Below are 16,864 nucleotides of genomic sequence, written 5' to 3'. Positions count from 1 at the left end.
AGGACAAGGAGATTGGAGGGCTGGTGATGAGCACCAGGCCAGCAGTGGGGCAGAGGCCGGCCCCACACACAGCCCAGCCCCATGCACCCACCTCCTGGCTTGGGGACATGCACAGCCACACGTGTGCCCATAGTTCCTCCTGTTGGCAAAGGAAAGCTGAAAGTGCCAGGAGGCTCTGGTGCAGGCAGCACACTGCCCACTCAATGGGGCTTTGCTTCAGTGACCCACAGGTCAGCTGGGGAATCTTGACCCAAACCAGGGCCAGCTGGTACGAACAGGGACAGCAGCTTGGAGGAATCCACACTCAGTTCCAGTGCAAAGCAGCCTCACATGCCTGAGCACAGCAAACATGATAAGCTCTAGGAAGAAATCTCCCTGTCCATAGGGAAGAAGTGGCCCAATAGGGGAATTCAGGAATAGAGGGAGAAAGGAGAGATGGATTAACTCTAAAAAGATTCACCATTTCAGAATTCCATGCACACAGACTTCATGCAACAGGTAGCAATACCAGCAATACACTGAGTTCTGCAGCTTCAGCTTTCTCTCCCCGGAATCATGGCTAGACACCATTCCCTCCCCCTCCGCCCCCCAGATGAATAATAATTCTTACTTCCTCTCTGCTGTTTTACAGCTAGGGCTTTGTTAAGAGCATACCATCTAGCTGGGCTTTGCCTATAACTTCTGTGTAATTATAGCACCAGCCCACCAGCGTTCTTTGCTACTACGTAGTAGTTTGCAATTGCTATGTAGGCAGTTAGGGTCTCGCGGGGAGATGATTACTGTACTGCAGCTGAGGTCTTCCCTCACGTTTATGGTACGTATCACCCTGAAGTAGAGAATTCAGTATTCAGATATAAAAGCCTTAGCTCTGAGATGCTTGACTCTCACGTTACTGCAATGTTACAGCACATTTGCAAAACTCAAATCAAGGCTTAAAATTTATGCAGATGCTGTTGCTGAAAAACACACTGAAAAAATCAGAGCAGATTTTTTCCTCAGACATTTGAGTCTTTCAGCTTTGAGCTGATTTCCAGCACTAAATACAGCGAGACATTATTTTTGTGGGTTTTCCCTTTATATAAGCTTCTTAAAATCGCATTTCCTTCTATTCCCCATTTATTTGCTAATTTTCAAAATCAGACAGAATTCCTAGGCTTGTCCAACCTTCAGAAACTGTATTGTAAAGAACACTACCAGTAACAAAGCAACATTCTTAATGAACATTTTCTGTTTATTCTTAAAAGAAAGCATCAGTCTTGTATATTTGATGTCTAATATTTTGTGTACCACTCAGATAAGCTGTTCTTTAGAGACTGTCCTTCTTCTGTCCTTTCCTTGTTAAATTGCATTTGCCCATGACCCATGAACACTGCTCCCACTTGGAAAGGTCACTGCCCTCAGAGACAAACATATACATAACTAAACAGTCAGTCTCTGAGCACACGCTCTTGAAGAGAAATCTTTTCTGTGAGGCAGAAACATACAATGCTCATGTTAGCACTAAATAAATAACACAGATCTTTTTTTCAGTGTTGTGCAAGCTTTTAAATATGTGCCATAAATATAACAGGAAATGGGGTTTGGTTTGTACTCTGAAGATTACTGTTCTCATCTGTTAAAAATACATCATGATTCTTCATCCATTTTCACTGTAAAGCAACCTGCCTGCACGGATCCTGAAGGACCATGCACACAAAGCCTCAGCCTGTAGCCATTTCTGTATCAGCTGAGAATTAAGGGAGAATCTCCATTTGCTGAACAGAAACTGAAGCATATAAGGACGTTGCAGAGCTCTCAGTGCTCAGTTAGGGCAAGGTTTTCAGGGAGCCCGATATCTAACAGCAGAATAGCAGTTGCTTGGTAAAGATCATTTGAAAATCTGACCCTGAGGGCCTGCCTCACATTGCCTGCAGTGCACCCAGGATGGGATCCAATGGGGCTTACGACAAGCTAAACGAGGAAAAAGCTGCAAAGCTGCGGACAGCAACATAAAACGCCTCACTTCCATTAAGCAGGACATCTTGCTCCTGGTGGTTTTGTGGAAGCTGCACAGCTCCATCCTACCTCCTTCATCTTTCCAAAAGAGCCATAAAATAAATCTACGCGTTGCACATACCACATGGAAACACAGCTGCAGGTTTTACCGGCATTTTCACGTTGCTATCGCCAGCAAAACACGCAGCGCATAAGCAGAAGGACGGCAGCGCCGGTACGGCGGCGAACGGAGCGAGGCAGGTCCGCGGGCAGGGCAGAGGCCGGCGGCAGCGCAGGACGCGCGCTCGCCCCCGGGAGCTGCCGGCCCTTCTCGCCCCCCTCCCCGCCTCGCCGGGCTGCGGCGCGCCCACGGGGGGCAGACACCCACGGGGGGGAGGCAGCGCCCACGGACGGGGACAGCGCCCACCCCCAGCCACCCCGCATCCCCCGCCGGGGGGGTGCAGCCGCGGGGGGGGGGGGGGGCGGCGGGGAGGGGCCGGTGCCCCCCCCCCCCCCGCCCGTGCCTGCAGGCCCCGGCGGGGGGCGCGGTGCACGCGCAGCCGCTGCCCTCCATTCATAAAAGCAAACCGCAGCGGGCCACAGCCGTGCCCGGCCGCCGCAAGCCGCCGCGAGCGCCTCGCCGGCCCCATTCATAAAAGGGAGGCGAGCATGCGCCGAGGCGCCCCGGTGCCCACCCATTCATAGAGCCGCGAGGCCGCGCCTGCGCAGAGGGGCGCGCTGCCCTCCCATTCATAAAATAGCCATTTTCCCAGGCAGCGGCTGTTGCGGCACGGCGGCGGAGCGGGGCAGCCGCTGACAGCGGCGCTCGCAGGTCCCTGCCGCGGGCCCCGGCCGGGCGATGGTGCTGGGCGCGCTGCTGCCGGTAGGTCCGCGCCCCGCGGGGGCTCGGCTGGGCTGGGCTTGGGCTGGGCGAGGCGGGCAGCTCCCCGAGCGGCTCCCCGAGGGGAAGCCGTGCGCTCCGGCTGCGTGCGTTCGTCTGTCCCCTTGCTGCAAGGCGCTCAGGAGCGCGTTTCGCTCGGTGACTTCTCCGGCAGCAGTTATCCGCGGTCGTGCGGAGTAGTAGATGGCTGCTGGTGCCTCGCAACCTAGAGGAGACTTGGCGTTCTGAGGAAATCGCCGGCTTCCTTCAGAATTCGCGTTTGTGTGCCTGTAATTCTTATTTATGCCTCTCTTCTACATCCTTTCAACATCTGCATTTGATGTACGTATATGGCAGGCAGGTTTTGCCACACTTGCGTCGGGATTATTTGCAGGGCTTTTATAACAGAGCGAGGCTCCTCTTTCTGCTGGAGGGATGTCTTCTTCCTCCGCAAGGGATCAGAAATGTATGGTCACCTGGGCTGACAAAGAAGAACTGGGTATTTCTTACTTTAGAATAAGAACACTGATTTTACATATTTTCTCTCTTTTCCAAAGCCATACATCTTGCTAGTGTCAAGTAGTTCTGAGCTGTCTCCATAATAGGACACTTCAGAGATCAGCCACTGGTGTGTCAGATCTTTCCTGCACGACCTTTGCTCTTTAGCATTTTATTTCATACATCTGTCTTTTTTAATTATTTTTTTGGATGTTTTTGGCCTTACTGCTTTATTCCATCGCTGTTCTGTTCCCTGTCTTGCTGTACACTTGGTTGCTTCAGTTTTAAATCTGGATGGATTATATATTTTAAAGGCTAGTAGCAATAAAAATGTGTATCTAGAATAATTTCATAAAGATATATGAAATATATCATATATTGAGGGAAAAACCTGTCTTGGTTGCTCTTCTCTCCCAACTGCGTAGCAAAGATAAGCCAGGATTTTATTTTCTGGTACCAGTCCTGGCGTCACAGGAGAAAGACAAGCCTAGAGACGACATGTTCTGAAAATTCATTATCAGAAGGGGAATGGAAAAAACAGACAGGGGCATATAAAAGGCACAAAGGTCTTAGAGGAAAGCAGGGCTGGAAAATGCAGACCTTGGAAATGGCAGTGCAAATGAATATCAGCGTTAATCAGCAGGAGGAAAAGGCTTCACGCTTTTTCCTGAAGTGACCAAGAGATGGGTTTGATTTCTTCATTTAAATCCCTTATAAATCCAACTTTTTAAAGGGTGTAGGAGAGAAAAGCAGAAAAAAAAAAGAAGGAAAAACATCGCTGATTAATCCAGAGTAGAAAAGGCATGTTCTAGATTCTTTAAAACTTCTTCTTCTGCTCCCTCTCTTCCAAACCACGCAAAGGGTACAATATGTCAGAAAATTAGCTTAGGAATTGTTGTTTAATTAAGTATAGAAAAACCCAGCTTTCCCAATATCAAGACTTCCTCCCTTTCTCTTTATTTTGGGTTGAAGAATAAAGCTACAATTTGTGCACTGAATCACAATGATCTTGATGACTAGCTTCCCCCTTCTCCATATAAAAATGAATGATAGCAGGAGGAGGGGTTGTTCTCAGTTATTGGAACCCCACTGGGGATGTCTCATTGATAAATGTGCCATTTTCCATGGGCTACTGTGTTTCTGTTGCTAGAAGGGACTCTATATTGGTATTATAAAATTAAAAGGACTATTTCTGAATACTGCAGTCCTTTTGAAATTCTCTGTGAGGTATGTGCAGGGGAGAAATTATTTGTTCTCCTCCTGAAACAGCAAAACAAAAGCTGTTTTCATGGAATCATGACTAATTCCCAGATCATACTGGGAAATGCTACATCTCAAAAAGCAATCTCCCCACCACCACCTCACAAATAAAACTGTAACCGGACTTCAGAGAAGTGAAATTTGCCACCCTTGCAATACTACAGCAATAATTAATTCACGGTTCCGATAGTTTTCCAAATACTGACTGTAAAAGCAAAAAGTTCATTAGTCATATTGCTGTGCAGTTTTCCAAATTCAGCCCAGTACTTAAAACTGCCTTTTTAGAGGCAAAGTCACACAATGTTGTTTATTCTTTTTAAATCCAATACAACATATTTCCGTCAGATAATGTAAAATCCTTCTAATATGGTCATCATTTAGTACCATTAGCTTAATAGATTATATCTGAGATTAGTTTTCTGGCCTTAAAATAAATGTTCTTATCCAGTAAAAGGCCTTGACTAAGAAATTTGAGTCCCTAGAGATCTGAATGTTCATGGGCCAAAATGTGCTTTAGTCACTCACACCATAGGAACAGCCTTTAGCTGGACAGAGACAGCTTCTTGGAAGTCAACGGGTCTCATTTCCCAGCTTCTGAATTTCCAAGCTCTGGCAAGAATTTAGTGTCTCGTTTTAAAAATGGCAGGTTTCCCTAATAAGCTTTCTATTTTTTTTTTCCTTATTACTTGTAGAGAAAATTCTAGCTTTTCTTAGATAGATAAGGCTTATAAGGAGGGGAACAAAAAGAATCAACACAAATATTTGGTTAATATTAACGCACTTCATGGAAAGGAGCTTTTTCCTTTCTTTTCTTTTTTTTTTTTTTTTTTAAGAATTCACAGCTTAACTCAAAATTCAGACAGCCTGAGTCTTAATGAACTCCAACATTATATATTATTCTTAATCACACATTTAAAATGTGCTATGGAGAGGCCTCCTCCAACTTGAAACGTAGTCACCCTTTGTTAAAAGCTTTTATTGAACCTTCTGACTTCAGGTGGCAGCAGTGTGTCCCTTGTCACTGCTGGGAGGTCTGGGCAAGAGGATGTCCTCAACGCCACACAAAGGCAGCGGCAGTTTGTCCCCTCACTAGCAGCCCCTTGGCTGGGACAAGGACCGTCCCTCTGCGTGTGGCTTCCCCGGGCACTCGTCGGGGCCAGGCTCAGCCGGTCCCACCAGATCTGCCAGGCCCTGCAGATCCCCCGTAGCCAGCCCTCCTGGCTATCAAGGATAGCCCTGGGGCCCAATGCCCTGGCTCTGCTGTCTGCACATCCGAGGCATTTCCCCCTTCCCCACCCAGCTTTGTCCAGGAGCTGGGGACCAGAGAGCCGATGGGGGCAGGAGGCATCCACACTGCCCAAAAGCCCTGCATGCAGCCGGGATAAACTCTTTTGAGACAAGTTTTTCTAGACTGTATAACCACACCACGACAGAAGAGAGAGAATGCAGTCATGGTTGTTATACAAGTAGTGATAAATTAGAGGAGCAACTGTTTTACATGGCTTACCACCGATTCTGAGTGGTGCTGACTTGCGTAGGCCTTGGAATACGTGGCCTCCCTTGACACTACACTACTTCAAGTGTATTGATTTCAATTATGATGGTTTCTTTGCATTCTGCTACATCTATAAAGATATTGTTGCTTTTTTGATTTTCTTCCTTTTGCCCCATTGCCTCAGAAATTCATGCGTCCTGTGGAGCAAAGAAAATGAGCACATTTCTACAGTACATTTACCGCCACCATTACGACAAATATTTTAATCTTAATTAGGTGACTGTGACTTCTCCCTGAGAAGGGAATTCAGCTTTTGTGTGGATGATAGCAGGTCTAGGATCACGGTCACCATGAGGAGGTGCGATGCAGCTGCTGGGTGACAAGACTCCAAGAGCTCTGGTGTCTCCTCACCACCACCGAGCAAAGCAAAGCTGCAGGTGGGCAGCCCTGGCCTTACCGCAGCCCCTGCAAGGCTCTCCCTGCCATTGCCAGGATTTGGCCTCGTTTCTCTGGGGCAATTTCTCCATCCCTACCTCACAAAAGCTTGAGATGCTTCACTCTTTGGAAAATAGCGATACAAATTCTTATGCAAAAGACAAGTTTGTTGTACTATGCTGAAAATGCTTCCCTAGTTATGGCAAGGAAGCAGGAGGCTCTCTGGGTGCCGTTATCTCCTCCCGATGTCAGCAGGACAAAGTGTCCCTGGGGCTCCAGACAGCGCCACGCAGACCCTGCGGGCTCAGCTGCTCCCAGCCACACAGGACACAGGTCCAGGCTCAGAAGAGGGGCAGGAGCTGTGGTACAAAGGTGCACGGGACAACCCAGTGCCAGCAGTCCCAGTAGAAATCCTGGTTCAGCAAGGCGAAGAGCTCTGGTGCAGACCGGGTACAACGGAAGGGACAGGCTGCGCAGGAGGGGCTGTTAAGGCTTAAATGCATCAGAAAGAAGCAAAGTGCCCCCGATTTAGTACTCACAGCTTATAAAGTACAGGAAGAGCATTCAGTTGCTGCACTTCTCTGAACATAATGGCAGTCTCCCTGTTAGCAAGTAGACCCCAGGCAGCACGTTTGGCATTTCTTTGAGACGTAAGGCCGAGTTCAGGTGCTTGGTGAGCGTTTCTACAACTTTCAGAGGTGGCTGGGGCTGAACTGGGATGCTCCGCATGTGGTGCTGGCTGGGCAGGAGGTGGGGCATGGCAGCAGGCTGTCCCAATTTCCTGCTGACTTCAGTTGGCTGGGGGCACTGGGGATGTTTCAGGATCACACGGGTGCCTTCCAGGGCCTGGTTTAGCGGGATTGCTTCCATGCAGGACCTAATTCTGGACACCAGAGTCCCTTATTCTCATTATTTGTGTTACTGCACACATCTAGAGAGCTGTTAAACATGAGAGAGAACATATTAAAACTAGTAACTAATAGGTAATAGAAAGTTATGAATATTATGCATGTCTGCACTCATTAAATATTTAATCCAAGGTCCATTTTGTTTTTCAGTAGCTGGAAGACAAGTTATCCGACTCCACTTTGAGAATAAAAACACTAGAACCTTATTGCTTTCAACTGCAGAAATTGTTCTGAAGACATTAATGTGCATGAGCTTTCCTGTGGGTTTATATGGCTTTCTCACTGAATTGCCCACAAGGATGTAGCTATCTATTAAAGTTATGCAGGCAAGTCCAAAATCCTATTAAAACATACGATCACTTCTGTTTTAACTTCATATGACTGAAGAATCTCACAAAACTTTTGAGTCTGAAAAAATACCCAAACACTTTAAAATAACAGTTGGTTTCCTACAACTTTAGGATTTGTAATTATCTTGTATCATAGTAATTTTAAATTGGCAATACCTAGATGAGGAGATGAAACAAACTACAGCACATTTATGGACTTGAGCCTTTGAATCCGACACAGCTCCCTTGGAAGGGAATATATTTTGACTTCAAAATTGTATGTGGTGAGCAGCCATACAGTCCCTGGATGGCATGGGGGAAGAGAAATTTTCTCTACATGGGATTTTGTTGACATTTCTGCTTTGAAAAGAGCTTCATTGTTTCACCTACCTCTAAAGAATGAATAAATCCCAATGCAAGAACACACTCAGGAGTTTTCCTTCCTATTGACTACGTTCAGAAAATTGCCTGTACAAATGCATCCAGTGACTTTGTGCCCATGTTAATGCTATAATATTGTAATTAGTGATGATCAAAGATTAAGCGGTTTTGTTTACAAGTACTGTGTATGGCACTTTTTTCCTCAGAATTAAAATGCAATTTTCAGTTGGACTGAATTAGTACAGTGTGCTACAAAGGCATTACAAAACGTTTCATGGCTTTTGTGAAGGCACGGTGCTTAAGTTATCTTAAATCTCCTGTTCCACTTTTTCTTCTATTTTTCTTTTTGTTTGCCTGAATCTAAAGTTGTAAATGGCACATCTCATTATATTAAGTCTGTTCAATCTGAGCAATTAATTCAGTACCCGTGAGCAGTGCGTAACTGACACGGCCACAAGGAGCAGATCTGTTCACAGCGCTGCCTTCGCAAAACCCAGGCCTGTCTTATCCCGGCAGGAGAGCCTGAGCAGAACCCTTCACCCTTAAGGGCTCTGGCATTTGTAGCTCGTCTCTTGTACCCAGCCCCTTCCTGGTTAGCCTGGGGGCTTCACCAGGCAGCTGCAGGGCCTCCCGAAGGGGGAGAGAACGGGAGAGGCAGGAGGGCACCCTCACTCAAGGTCTGAAGTTGTGCCAGGTCACCCCGACCACCACTTGGACTGGAGATGTGGCTGCAACAGAGGCTGCAGACCAAGGCACCAAAGTCACAGCATACAGCAGTGTCATCCTGCCTGACAAGCACCTGTGTGCTAGTGGGGAGGCAAGGGAGGGCACTGTGTCCACGTCTGGAACAGGAACGAGTGCACATCATCCCTCCTGGCTCCCCAGGAGGATCCTGTATCCTTCTGTCTCCCTGCGAGCTGACTGCCTTTCAAAGGATGCCTTGATGTGTTGCTCAGCCATCCTGGAACTGTTTCAGACTGGTTGCAGCTGTGTTTTTCCCCCGGGGAGCACAATAACCAAAAAAGGCCAAGTTCTGATGTCTCTGGGGTCTTCCAGGGAAGTCATCAGGAGGCGTGAACGTACCATGGCAGGCACACCTCAGCCTGCAAGAATTCACGGGAGCAGTCTGCTTCTTGACTTGCTCCTGCACAAATCCTGAACCTGAGAGCTTTGTGGGATGGATCCCTCTCTTCTGCCAAGAGAGAAGGACCCACTCCTGCCACACCAACACAGCACCCCTCTGCCCTTCACTGTGGCAGGGATTTCTCACAGGTCAGCCTGCTGAAGGCTCTCAGTAAGGCTGACTGATGCCCGCCACGAAACCCAAAATCTTCCTTTTCATGGGATGCAGACATCGAGCTTCAAGCAGAGACAGCTCAGGGAAAGACATGCTTAAGGCGTGTGCCAGGGGAAGCACACAGATGCAAAACCCCAAAGCAAACACACCATAAATTATCGTCATTGTTCTTGTCAGGCAGATCCCAGCAGGGCAGAGCCTCCCTGTAGAACCAACGGCACCCGGCTCACGCTCGAGTTCAGCACTGGAGATGTTTGTCCTGGATCTGTCAGCAGCAATCTCGCTGCGCCACTGAAACTTCCAGCGACAAAGCCATCAGCAGCAATGTAGAAAATTGGAAAATTCCATAAATATCAGAAATTTGCCTTGCTCACAAAGTGCGAGCAGTTAACTGGAAAGGCTCCGCTCAGAAGGGAGAAGGCAGGGCAGAAGCTAAGGGACCAAAGCCTGGAGGGGTGTGAACCTGTGGTGTTTTGAAGGTGATCTGCAGTAAGGGACATTGTCTGGAGCAGGGGTCTGGGAATTGGGACTTCTGGGGCTTATCTGGCCCCAAAGGTTTTACCCGAGGAGATCCTGCACCCAGATTTCTGCGAGGTCTGCCCCTGCTTTAACATCTCCCTTCACTGGTTGCAGCAGGAATTTGGGCTTTGGTTGCAGGGTCAGTGCTTTGTTCCCCATGCTCTGCAGCATGAGCTGTCCTGCTAGGACAATTCAAAGCAGTATTATAATGAAAAAAAGACGATGAATAATTTTCAACATTAACCTAAAGTGGGGTTCTTAGTCCAGGGTTCATCTCTTTCCTGTGATAATTAACTCTGAAAGGCTGATTAGCATTATCTCGGTTAAGCCCTCTTTTAACGTATGCCTGCATATGGCCACGTCTGAGCACTGAGCACTGCCAGGTTTGGGGGTTTTAGGGGTCGCATGCTTGCTACCCGTGGCTATGATCTTCCTGGGGGTTAACCCGATGACCCAACTCCAATGGGATGCCACCACCAGCCGTGGGCCATTGCTGACCATACGGCCCCAGGGCTGATGAAAAGCCACCCTGAGCCACTGCTGCTGCTGCGCACCCACCCCGGGAAGAGACCCCGAGCACTGCGGGGCCCCTCTCATGCCCCACCGTGGGCCAGAGCTGCTGGCTGGGGAAAATCAGCATCAGATCAGACCCTCTGCACTGACAGAGGCAGTGGGCACTGCCTTGGGGGTAAACAGCTCTGCTCAACACCGGCATACGGTGCCCTAAAGTAATGATCTGTGAATCCAGCCTGAACCTCCTGCAAAGGGACCAGACTCCAGAGACCTGATAGCAAGTGAGGCTGAACTGAGACCAGAGCACGGAGCCACATGCCAGAGGTTACTTACAAGTTACAGGGCAGTAAGGCAGCAGCGCTGCCAGTGACAGAAAGGCCAGACAGACGGACGGGCATGTCACCCCGTTCAGCGTGCCACCATTTCCTTCTGCTGCCTCCCAGCTGACACCAGCTCTGCTGCACTGTCTCCCAGCAGCCAGAACAGCTGCCTCATTCCTTGGGAGGAAAAAAAAAAAAAAAGTCAGCTGTGAGATCGAAGTCTTCCTGCAAACATAACACCTAGCCAATACGGAATGAACTATTTTGCTAAGCTCTGACTTGCAGCAAGTATTTTTTTTTTTTTAATCATGACACTGGATTCTGATGTACAAAAGAAACCTGCCTTTTTTATTTCCTGCTCTGCATGCCCCCCAGTTGTCAGGATCATTGCTTATTTTTACTTCTGAAATGCAGTAATTAGGAAATGGATGCTTTAAGAACTCTTGTTTCTAGAGCCAGGGTGTCAATGAGCTATGAATAATGAAATAAAAAAAAATTGGATGAATGACTAAGACCCAGCAGAGAATTTTAACTAGTGAAGAGTAACAGCATCAGGACTGCACGACAATAATCGCCGTTACTGATAGATAAAGCCCTTGTTTCTGCTCAGCTCGTGCAGCACGGTGGGCAGGGCACAATGCTGGTGCCCCAGAGGAGGCTCGGGCTGTGCTGACCGTGGCTCTGGCCCCAGGTTCCCCCCGAGCTCCATCTCCTATCAATCTCAGAGGAACTGGCAGATTTTCAGCCCCGCAAATGCCAAGCGATCTATTGCAGCAACAATTTACAAATACAGCAGTGGACTCTAGTAACATTTTTAAGTGGACAAAAGTGTACTTCTTTCTCCTTCCAAAAACGCGTAATTAGCTCATGCTCCAGTTTCTGTGGTTGTGTTAAAGCTGGGGGGATATGCTCATATAGGAGGAGCACATATGCTTACTCTCACGCACACACTTCTCATGTGTGACTGTAATTGTTGTAATCAGATGCAGTTTTTTCCTGACTTTTTTCAGTCTGCTGTAATATTAAAATCTTTCATGCTGTTGGAAAAGGTTAATTTATTTGCCTGAACACAAAGAACTGGAAATATCTTCAGCAGTTCCCTGTTTCCTTTTGCTTGATACCAGAAGCTTTTCCCCTCCTGCAACTTGCTCTGAAGCTGTACTCACCACTTCTTTATACTGATCTCCAACATTATATTATTTATGAATAAAGGTCACTCAGCAAGGAAATGGCACATCTACTAGAAAACAATGTGCACTTTCTAAATTTGAACCGAGTAGTTTCCGTTCTTTGATTTAAGTTTAGTTACTTCCTGTGGTTTCTTGTCCTACGCTGCTGTTGAATCTTTGGATCTACTCCAGTATAAATTGCACTCTTTCAATGAAACTAGAAACTGCAGCAGTAGATGGCTTAGCTAGCACAGCCGGTACACAGCACTTAACTAAATATTAGTCCACTTAGCGTGTTGAAGGAGGGAGCCTAATTACCTGCGTGAGGTGGCACATCACCTCCCGAGAGCCAGCCTGACCTGTGCGCGTGCTCTCCCCGTAATCCGTCCCCATCCGCGCTCACGCTGCTTTGCGAGCAGACAGGCTGCTCGGCGAGCACTTCCACCTCCCGCAGGAGGGATGAAAGCAGGCATTTAAACCAACAGCTCCCGATGGAGACGGGACGCTTCCTCGCCGAAGCCAAGCCATCCTCCCACAGGCAGATTCAGGTGTTGGGTTAGCAAGGACAAGTGTTTTGTCCTGCTCTCCGAAGCGTTTTTGTACCAGGCCAATGCTCCTGCAAGTCCCACTCTTGCTTCACGATGCAGACCAAGGTCAATTGGGGAAAATCCCCAGACCTCAGATAACTCATTTTGGGTATTGTGCTGACAAACAGGCACAGATTTGTAGACACTGGTAACCCTGAGGTGTGCTCTCCATCAGTAGAGGTGAAAACAAGCACTTTGAGAGCATGCAGTAACGGTACCCCTACTGGGGCTGCAGCTTTGTATGGCCAAGGTTAGGGAGAGGAAAGCAGCAGCAACGAAAGCGATGCACTTTGTACCTGGCCAAGTGCTCTGACTCCCTTTGCCACAAGCTGTAGTCTTGATAAGAGCTTCTGAATGATAACCAGCCACTGCAGAGAGCCCTGCTTGGACTGGGTTGCAGGCAATCTCAATAACGATGCGCTCTTTCTCTCCCCTGCCCCTGTTCTGTCTCTTCTCCTCCCCCCAGGACACTTACGAGCAGATTTCTCACCAGTAATCAGGCTGCTTCATCAATGGAGCCCCGGATTCCCCACAACATCACCGTTGTCCCGAATTCTGTGATGGTCCAGCCCTTGCTGGACAGTCGGATCCCCTATGGGAGGCTGCAGCACCCGCTCACCATCCTGCCCATCGACCAAATGAAGACGACCCACATAGAGAACGACTACACCGACAACCCCGCCGCTTCCCAGCTGGCAGCCCAGAAGCGCCCCCGGGGCCCCCATGAACTGGTCCTGACCAACCCGCACCTGCAGCGGTGCGAGCAGGACGTCACCCACCCCTGGATCTCGTTCAGCGGGCGCCCCAGCTCCATCAGCAGCAGCAGCAGCACGTCTTCAGACCAAAGGCTCTTGGACCACATGGCCCCCGTGCCCGTGGCCGAGCAGTCCTCGCCCCGAGCGGTTCGCATCCAGCCCAAGGCGATTAACTGCAAACCCCTGGACCTGAAGGGGCCCGTGTCTCAGGAACTGGACAAGCACTTTCTCCTGTGCGAAGCCTGTGGGAAATGCAAGTGCAAGGAGTGCGCGCTGCCCCGGACTCTGCCGTCCTGCTGGGTGTGCAACCAAGAGTGCCTCTGCTCGGCACAGAACCTGGTCAACTACTCCACCTGCATGTGTCTCGTCAAGGGCATCTTCTACCACTGCACCAACGAGGACGACGAGGGCACGTGCGCTGACCACCCCTGCTCCTGCTCCCACTCCAACTGCTGCGCCCGCTGGTCCTTCATGAGCGCCCTCTCCCTGGTGCTGCCCTGCTTGCTCTGCTACCTGCCCGCCACCGGCTGCGTCAAGCTGTCCCAGCGATGCTACGACCAAGTGAGCCGGCCCGGATGCAGATGCAAAAACACAAACAGTGTCATTTGCAAGGCGCTGCCGGAGAGCAAAGCCAGCAGGCCAGAGAAGCCTTTTTGATAATTCGGGAAGACGGGAGTGGGGGGGGGATGCACCCCACGGGTGGAGCTCTGTCTTTTTCATAACCTGTGTTCTGAGGATAGCGTCAGCCTTTTGCCTTCGGAGAAAGCAAGAAGCAAATATTTCCACAAACTGAAGCACTTTGGGTCATTCAGGGTTTCGGAACCGGTCAGAATCCAACTAGATGGGGCCAAAGGAGGAATCTCAATCATTTGGAGTGAAGGCTGAAAACCCACGTCCATCACTAAGTCCAGCTGCTTACCGACTCCTGGTTCGGCCAGCCACCCACCACAGGAACCACGAGCTGCTCACTGGGCAGGCTCCAGCACAAGCAATACCATTCCCGTTGGCAGAGAGCTGCCCTGGGTTCACCTTCAGCGTGGGGCTCCACTTTTCACTCCCTCTCCGACCTCCAATTTGCTACCAGCAGCCTGCTGGGGGTGGCGGCTTCGCTCCCGCCTCCCTTCTCCCCACCTGCTCGCCGTTAGGAGGGCCAGCTGCACACAGCGAGTTTCCCTAATGCTTTCTGTGTCCCTCAGAGGGTTGGAGCCAGAAGTCAACACGCAGTTTGTCCACGCTAGGGTCTCGTAGCATCTCGGCGTGTTGCTCCGGTTGGTGCCCACGTACCTGGGGGCTGTACAAGCAGAAGGCCGGCGGGGCTCCGCACGTCGTGCCAACATCGTGCTGCTCTGCCCGTCAGTTAGCTGCTGCAGCAGGCTTCGGCCAGGGTTTATTGATTTTAATCAACAGTACAAACCTCCTGCAAAAGGGTTTCCTTCAGATCCCATCCACCACGTGTGCTTGCTCCCCAGATGCTGGAGCGAGGGCGATTTCAGCGTAATCCATGAAGCTGAGATGTTCAGTGTTGGTTTGTTTCTCTGAAGCTCTCGAGCTACGTTAAGATGTCACATAAACCTAAGTGTAGGATACACGTAGACGTATTTTTATAAGGATATCAACCCAGTACCTCCTCTCCTGGAACAAGCTCTTCTTTGCTCATTAAATATTAAGATTATTATTTTTTCCATCCCGGGAAGAATGGCATCTGCTTGAATTACATCCCATGCCCCCATTTCTATTGCTGCTGTTCTACTTTTGCCTCCTCTGTACAAAAATGTCTTTTCAAGTGTAGAGAATGCTTTTAATGTTTGGTTTGGTGTTAACACGTGCTAGGGAAAGCCAGGGGAGGAAAGGGAGCGTATTGAAAGAATTTGCCCGTGGTCTTCAGTAAGTGAATATCATCGGCTCTGTGCACTCATCCTAGGGCCTGTTCTGCACTCCCCGAAGGTGCAGTAACCCCTTGTTCTTCACAACTCCAAGGTGCTAAATACAAATATTTGTCCAAACATGCAACACTGTAATAAGTAGGTTGGTACTTGTTGCATGCTGAAAGCTGATCTAGTCTCTCTTTTCTCTTTTTCTTTTTTTTTTTTTTTTTTTTTAACTAGAGGAAATTTCCTCAGTAAATGCACAGCAGTGACAGTGAAATGTCATCTCTAATTAGAAAAGCAATAGGCAGAGCTCATGTAGCACTTCCAGGAATCCCATTTGCTTGGTTGCAATACAGTTGCTGCGTAGGGGTTGGCAGGAGCGCACTGATGGGACTTCTGGTGTCTTTTGTTTTAAGAATTCATTTACCCTGAATGACTTGGGGTTTAGTTAGTTAAGTTTAGCTGTAGATATTTATTGAATGGGAAATTAAAAAAAAAAAAAAAAAAAAAAGGTTTTATATTTATAACGTGCTAGCGTGTATGTGATAAATCATAGGAAAAGGGATACGATGTCTGTTACCAGATACCAGTTCCTATGGTTTATCCTTGTGCTGAACACATGGCGACACCAGAAAGAAGGAAGCAGGTGGGGATCAGGGGTTGTACATATTATCTTGCACAAATGAGAAGGGAAAAGGGAAAAGGAAAACCAGCCCCCAGTCAGCTGAACTGTTGGTTGAATGTATAAGGTATACGTATTTAATAAGAGAAATCATTTTCCGAAGACACAATCTGGCCAGAAAATGCAGCAGGAGAGGAAGCTGCCTGACGCCCTCCTCTAGTGGCGGTGTACACAGTACCCAAGCGGCCTCCACCTTCAGCTTCGTGCCATTTCGACCCGCGGCTCTTCGTGGGGAATCCGTACCGAAAATCGGCGGCAGCAAACCCCTTTGTGTAGATGCATGGTTCCTGCAAGCAAACGCGACGTCGGAGCGGTCGCCCCTGTGCCAGCCTGCAGGCCTCCCACTGCTGTGCCCTTCCTTGTACATAGCTGTAAACTATTTCTCTGTTGGTTTCTTTTCCTGTATAAATCCTGCCATGATGTAAGCCGATCACTTGCTGGCGGACTGTAACGCGTTCGTGGATGTGTTAGAGCAGTGGTAAATGTAGCAGAGTGACTCCCTGACCCTCGGGCTCCCCGCGCCACGGGGCAGCTCGGGGGTGGCAGGAGCTGGCTGGCGCTGCCCCCCCTGCTCCGGGGCCGCGGGGCTTTATTTCGCCTTTATTTCCCTCCCTGCGCCCATCCCAATGCCCCCTCTCCCCTTGAAGGTACTTGGGTCTCCTGCCACCCCGAGACATCCCGCGGGCGCAGACACGGGGGCACTCGGAGCCACGCGAGCGGCTCCGCCAAGCTGATGAACAGCATCTAATTAACACAGAACCCCTCCTCGAGGATCGCTGCCCAGCCATGGCGTGGGGCGGCGTGGGGCCCGGTGGCTTGATCCCAGATGCGAGGGCTGGGTGCCTTCGGAGCCCTTCAGAGCCAGCAGCGGGGCTTCAAGTGGTCACAGCACCGCATGTACCAGGAGCAGCCCCCAAGCCCCCCCGGAGCTCCCCGGGTACCCCCTCTGGGCAGCCCATGCCCCACCACAGCGCCGGGGGCTCCCTCTCCCTCC

At 49.4% G+C, this 16,864-nt stretch overlaps 1 protein-coding gene and 1 long non-coding RNA gene across 2 annotated transcripts in view; one reads left to right on the top strand and one right to left on the bottom strand.

The window, feature by feature from the left end:
• Nucleotides 1-2,537, bottom strand: part of LOC118173846 — a 28,867-nt gene extending 26,330 nt beyond the window's left edge. The window contains exon 1 of the long non-coding RNA XR_004754414.1: nt 2,145-2,537. This is a non-coding gene — a long non-coding RNA (uncharacterized LOC118173846). The remainder of the gene's footprint in view (nt 1-2,144) is intronic.
• Nucleotides 2,538-2,713: 176 nt separating this feature from the next.
• Nucleotides 2,714-16,463, top strand: SPRY4 (sprouty RTK signaling antagonist 4). The gene is made up of 2 exons (XM_035338763.1): nt 2,714-2,857; nt 13,032-16,463. The coding sequence occupies exon 2, from the start codon at nt 13,078-13,080 to the stop codon at nt 13,975-13,977; it is 900 nt and encodes a 299-aa protein (XP_035194654.1). The 5' UTR covers nt 2,714-2,857; nt 13,032-13,077; the 3' UTR covers nt 13,978-16,463.
• Nucleotides 16,464-16,864: the final 401 nt, after the last annotated feature.

This window comes from Oxyura jamaicensis, chromosome 13 (assembly GCF_011077185.1).
Source record: "Oxyura jamaicensis isolate SHBP4307 breed ruddy duck chromosome 13, BPBGC_Ojam_1.0, whole genome shotgun sequence".
NCBI classification, from domain to species: domain Eukaryota; kingdom Metazoa; phylum Chordata; class Aves; order Anseriformes; family Anatidae; genus Oxyura; species Oxyura jamaicensis.
Note: the sequence above shows the minus strand (reverse complement) of the source record. Positions and strands in the feature narration are given on the sequence as shown.

Bases quoted from the DNA above. Each gene is read 5' to 3' on its own strand.
- SPRY4 (XM_035338763.1), top strand. From the start codon at position 13,078: ATGGAGCCCCGGATTCCCCACAACATCACCGTTGTCCCGAATTCTGTG.